The sequence below is a fragment of the Carya illinoinensis genome, chromosome 8 (assembly GCF_018687715.1).
Source record: "Carya illinoinensis cultivar Pawnee chromosome 8, C.illinoinensisPawnee_v1, whole genome shotgun sequence".
Classification (NCBI taxonomy): Eukaryota; Viridiplantae; Streptophyta; class Magnoliopsida; order Fagales; family Juglandaceae; genus Carya; species Carya illinoinensis.
The window spans coordinates 13,509,560-13,515,681 of NC_056759.1; the positions used below are offsets into that span (position 1 = coordinate 13,509,560).

Consider the following 6,122-nt stretch of genomic DNA (forward strand, 5'->3'; position numbering starts at 1 on the left):
TCTGTTTACTTACTTTTGTTATTTTCTTGGCAATCTGTTTTCACTTTTTCTCACTTAAGTATGTGATCAGGAGCATCATAACCAGTTTGATGTTCAAAATTTGTATATTTGTTCATGCAGCCGGATCCCTTTTGCTGGCTAACTTTTGTGAGTTTGATGGTCGTAGTATTATCAGTGATCATAGATTCATTCTTAGATGTTCATCTCTAGTCAGATGCAAGGTCCCAATATGGCTGTTGTAACGATGAGAGATTCTTCTTCAATTTGTATAGGAAAAAATACCAGGATTGAGGCCATTTGGTCTCTAGCAATGTCGTTGTTGCTTTGTCTATACGTGGATTCATTTGTTCTATTTTCTCTATCGAGGTTGGTAGGGGTTGTAATTCATTTCGTTTTGTCTATACGTGGATTCATTTGTTCTATTTTCTCTATCGAGGTTGGTAGGGGTTGTAATTCATTTCGTTTCATTCAGATTCATGTCGGCTTATTCGGGTTCGTATCATGAAAGGGCCAACCATTATCCAACTCGAATAACAATATGAGTCATTCATGTCAACCGGGTTCGTATTGGGTTAATCTATTTGTTCAAGTCTTCAAGCTGTTACATACATTTTCCAATGAACCTCTTAAAAAACCTAATCTTTTATTGTTTATTTTTTTTCTTCGAATCGAGGATTGTTTGTTTCAAATTGCAAATGGGAGAAGTTATGTAAGAAAGTAAAAAAAAAAAGTCATTTTCACTAAATTTTTATAAACTTCGATTATGAAAGAATAACAACGAAAATGGAATACTAAGAATATCAGGTATCCAAAGATGTTTTAAGATAACAAAACTGATTTTCTTTTCAAAATGCAAAACGTCTACCTTCACATTGTTATCCATCCTAAGTTTATATATATAATTTTGTCATTATGCAGGATGATACATGAAGCTGTCAGTCAATTCGGTTCTATCCAATTAATGCCGTGTCACGGGTTGATTTAGACTCCAAACCCTATTATATGCAACCATATCTCTATTTTTTGTATCGTTGTCCTATAGTGTCTCCGAGTCATGTCTGATATTACCAACCCCACCTGCTTGTGTAGATGTTTCTATTCACAAGCAGCTGCCGCTACTCAGAATGCTTCTCTCCTCTAGGCTCTAGGGGCCTCAGCTTCCACTAAAACTATGTTAATTTGAAAGGGAGGTGGACGTATATGGACCATTTCTGCCGAAGATACTGAAACTTGGAACATTTTCTCCCATGCCATGTTTCTCTTGCTTCTTCAAGTTGCAAGACAAACAACAATTGTGGATTTTGACTAGGAACCGATCAATATCATCTGCTTGGGTTGGCTTAGCTTGGATAATTTGTCCGACTTGGTAACACAGATATGAAAAATAAAATAAAATAAAAGGGACAATGTCCTGGTCAAGCATACCACATAATAGTTTTTTTTTTTTTGGCTTATTTCATATTGTTTACTTTGTTCTCTGCATTTTCTTTTGATTTCTTTGAACAGAAAAAAAAAAGGTCAGGTTTTTAACTTTGCTGCAGGTCACACGCACAAACACAGAAAATCATCATCCGTAATTGATTTTGAATGCAGTTGCAGATCTTTGCCCGGATACCAATGACACGGAGAGCTAATGAAACATGCCCTTTTATACAGTACAACACCTTGCCCTGACTTTGAATTAAAGAGTGTGGTCATTCGAGCTTCAACAAGCACGTAATTAGTGATTACACGTTTTGAGGACTAGCAAAGAAATAAAAACAAAATCTAATAAGGATGATTTTCTGGGTTCCAACAATGAAACAGCACCCAGAAACTCATAAACTGGTCTCGAGTAACCCTCACTCAAAAGTCAAAATACAAGTGGACCATGTTAGAAATAACCACCACGATAACCATGTATATTGCTCATAATACCAACAATTTTATGTACAGAGAAGCAAAGTCAAAATGACCAACAAACAAGATGGTAGCTTGAAGAACTTTTTCGCCAAATGCCCCATGCTGCAACCCTAGCCTTCCAATCAACTTCTACTGCTTCTGCCAACACCTGTAAGGTAAAATTCAGCAACTTTCATTGCCTCTTCAAATCCAAGATAATACAAGATTAGTAAAAACTCAGACTAGAAATAAATGATGTGAGGTTTCATTCCATGTGAGAAGCATTTGACAAAAAAGTTAAAAAATCTTGTTATCATTGATTATTGTTGGTGTTATTGTTATCCTGTATATAACTACGAATCTGAGTTAGGATAGAACCTGCTGCTTGCCGGTTATTCACAGGCGATCTTTGTGTCAAAGCTGCTGAGACATATGGCAAATGCCTGGAAAGCTGAGATTGGATATTGATAATCCATGGTGAATACATCCTTCCCCACTTTGCCAAACTGGAGAATGACATTCTCATACTCTTGCCCAGTAGCTCCATTCTCAGGAGAAGCAACCAGCTGAAAATTCTTTACTGAAGCAATTGTCACACGTCCATTGAAGTTCAGACACCAGCATTGTAGTTGTTCATGCCACCTAGGACCCTTGTTTCTTAAAACCAGCATTGCCTCACTCTGACTAGACAAATATCCAGATTGGAAACTCTCTGAGCGGCTTGATTTTGATCTGAAGAAAGGGAGAGATGGAAAACCATCCAGACTACTCAGTAGGAAATCAGTCTGTGTGGGAGCCACACCATTTGGCTCGACAGCAGAGGCAGGAATGGCATCCATAACACATTGCATTCTCCTAGGACCCCTGGTCTCCACAATATACAAAAATCTCAGTTTCAAATAGAAAAAATAGTGCCATAGCTGAATATGATGGAAACAAGCCAACTGAATTTTCATCATGCCGGTTCCATATTATTTCATTTCCTGTGAAGATAAGGAATTAGTTTTAAACTTCTTTCATACCTGGAGCCCAAGACATTTAACTCGTATGAAATATGGGCAATGGGATAGTTGCCAGCAGGGACTCTAGGGGCAATTTGCCTTGGATCAACTAGCCTGATAGAACGACTTTTAGTCATTTTCACTCCTCCAGCATGTGGAGGTTGTGCATCATAGATAGTGAATTTGGTCCCCAGAAAGTTGGATCTATCACAACAGAAAGAATAAATGCACAATTAGGCAAACAAGATAATCAAGAGCCAGTAACGTCACATGCCAGCCCAACATACCTCAACTTCCCGACATAGGTGCTACTCCCCTTTGACAAATCATCAGAATATAAAGAGATAATATAATCTGTGTGAGTTGGGTGTCGACACCTCCGTGCAGCAAGAAGGAACTTGCCACCATCAGTTGAAGCTGCCAAGTTGAAAAATGCAAAAAATTGAATGTCAACAACTCCAAGATTAAACCAAAGAAAGCCAAACTTTTCCTTCTCTAACTCTCTACTAATAAAACTAATCTTGGAAAAGTAAATCAAATATATGATTGCTTGCAAAGAACAAATGTTTTATTCTTGACCTTCATTTAAGCAAAGGTAAAGATGATATGTTTGTCTGCTACGATTTCGTCTGATGTAACATTGAAAGAGGGAGTCTCTTGGCCCGGGCTGCAAAAAGATAACCAAGGATTTTGACCATTAGCTAGATGACAAAAAGCCACATGCATTAACTATTATAACATTACTGGTAAAAAAAAATGAATACAAAGGTTTTCTGGAGGAATAAATGCATCCTCTAGTACTTCTTAATAATGCACATCCTGAAGCACCAGTGAAATTCAAGTTTTCTAAATCATGACCATAAAGTAGGAATTTAATAGTCTTTAGAAATAAACGATCATTTAATAGGATGACAGCAAAACAATAAAAAATGTCCAGTGCTACTACGAGTTAGTAGTTCCCTAATCTTCTAATCTGATTCCTTACATTCAGCACACCAAATCCAGTTAGTGGAGCGTGAAGTGAGCAGGAATTTTGCAAGTAATCAAGTATTATTCCACGATCATCATGATGACAAGTTTTACTAGTATCACAAAAAGAAAAACAAATAGTGCTATCGAGTGTTGTTATCCTCATCAGTCTTGCTCAAGAAAAGATGGAAGTTTTGCTTCATTCTGAAAACCATGTTTGCAACTATGAAAATGCCTTTGTCTAGGAGGACCAAAAATTTCTTTTCCCTCTTTTTCCTATTTGTGAAGTGAGGGAGGGTTTGCAATCTAGAATATTATCTTTAACAAATATCTGGACAACACTACACCAAAATTCAATAGTATAAAGGTGATTGCATAGTTGGAATCAAGGCTTAATTTCATAGAAGATCAAACTTTCATAAGAGATGCACTTCAAGCTTTTCCGATACAATAATTCCAAACTACTCATGAATAACTGAAAATATTCCTGCAATAGAAGTGGAAACCAGTATGTGGTTTTTCTTCACACTTAAATCTTCCCCCACTATCATAGCAAATAAGATGATCCTTTCTTTTTATGTAGCAAATTAGCAAACAGAAGGAACAAATAATATCATGGATTGGTAGACCTTAAATTCTGAATTAAAACCATCCATACGAGAGATCATGGAACCTTTACATCAAATTGCTAAAGCAAAAGCACCTACGATGGTGCTGGATCCAAGCACCATTGGTTGCGTAGACTAAAAACCCAACCTCCTAACTAACCAAATTTTGTAAAAGATTTTAAGGGAACCCATTGAGAAGAACTAATCATGTCATGGTTTATGAACCAGTTCCAATCCACCATGAACCAAATTGAAAGGAAAAACTAGTTAGTAAAGATCGACTTGCAGCCTTAAGCTAGGAATGTACACCATGTGAAAGTCTCATTTCTGGTTTCTGAATCTTTGATAACAGAAAATACGGTAAAGATGCAAACCATTGAAACACTGGTATCATGATGACGATAAACAAATTAAAGAGATATACAATCATATGGAGAAAATTCGAATAAGAAACAGCAAATGCTATCTGTTTCAAACCTGCTTCAAAGAGATTGGAAATGTCAACTTGCCCGAAACTTCTGGGGATTTCACAATTTCTTTCATAATTTCTCTCCAGCTCCGGCAAACACCAGCACAAGCAACTACATTTTTTCGGGGTGGCCAAGTATATTCAGAGGCCTCTATTCTCATTAGTACATCCCTCAAAAGCTCCGGCGGCAAGTTAGACCAACAGCTCTGCTTCAAAGCATCAATTGCTTGCACCAAGCTATCCTGGACTACAAGGTGCGACCTTGATCTCATCCCATATCCGAACTTCACCTCAAACCCTTTTCTCGGAATGCTCCCAAACTCACCCCTAATATCCTGAATAAAACTCTTCAATGACATTTGAGGCCGCTTTTGTTACCTATACACCTCAAATAACAAAAACTCACAATCCCTTCCAAAGTAACCCACGTTTCCCACAAAATATAAGCTAGCAAACATAAACGATCATAGACCCAGAACCAAAGCCAAAGAATTGTACTTTGATGAAAATAGCACACTCAAATGCTTCCCTAAATCACGGAAATCAACCAAAATCACTCCCAGAATGTAATAAACCCAATACTAAGCCATTAAGTAATAACATTTCTCACAAGATAAAATCTAATAAAGAAACGCGGAAACCCTAAATGCTGTAATCCATACTCTGAAAAAACTGACCAAACATCACCCCAGAATTCTCTCACACCCAAAAATGTGAGAATTCACCATAAGTTAGTTTATGTAGAAAAAATCGCATAAACACAGTAGCAAGCCACAGAAACGCGGAACCCAGATCCGGAATATACCTAAACTTGACTAAAATTATCACTTTGGACCAATAAATCCAGCAAGGCAGCAACTGGACAACACCCAACAAAAAACAACTAATGCAACCGCCAAAGTTTCAGTCCCCCCCACCATAACAGATCCCTCTCCAAATCATTACCAGACACACTAAAAAAAGTGAATATCAAACGATTGCAAAGACTTGCAAAACTTTTGTGGATTGAAAAAAGAAACAAACAAACAAACCTCGGAAGGTACTGTTACAGAAACAAATCCCGGATTTTGGGTCATGGGGAGAAAAACCCATTTTGGTCATTTTAAGTGACGGGAAGACGGTATCGGGATTACCGTCGTACAGAGGCCCACAAGACCTCTGTTCTGCTCGTTGGCTGCTAAGCAAACCTCCGGT

General features: G+C 37.6%; 1 protein-coding gene across 2 annotated transcripts; it reads right to left on the reverse strand.

The window, feature by feature from the left end:
- Positions 1–1,631: 1,631 nt before the first annotated feature.
- LOC122318827 (tubby-like F-box protein 3) lies at positions 1,632–6,122 on the reverse strand. 2 transcript variants are annotated; one of them, XM_043136485.1, is made up of 7 exons: positions 5,960–6,122; positions 4,937–5,306; positions 3,462–3,549; positions 3,170–3,299; positions 2,904–3,086; positions 2,260–2,745; positions 1,632–2,050 (listed from the first exon to the last, which is right to left on the reverse strand). In XM_043136485.1, the coding sequence occupies exons 2-6, from the start codon at positions 5,285–5,287 to the stop codon at positions 2,274–2,276; spliced, it is 1,224 nt and encodes a 407-aa protein (XP_042992419.1). In that variant the 5' UTR covers positions 5,288–5,306; positions 5,960–6,122; the 3' UTR covers positions 1,632–2,050; positions 2,260–2,273. The 2 variants fall into 2 exon arrangements, with proteins under 2 accessions (XP_042992419.1, XP_042992420.1); XM_043136486.1 differs by lacking the exon at positions 5,960–6,122 and having other exon boundaries at positions 1,632–2,083; positions 4,937–5,953.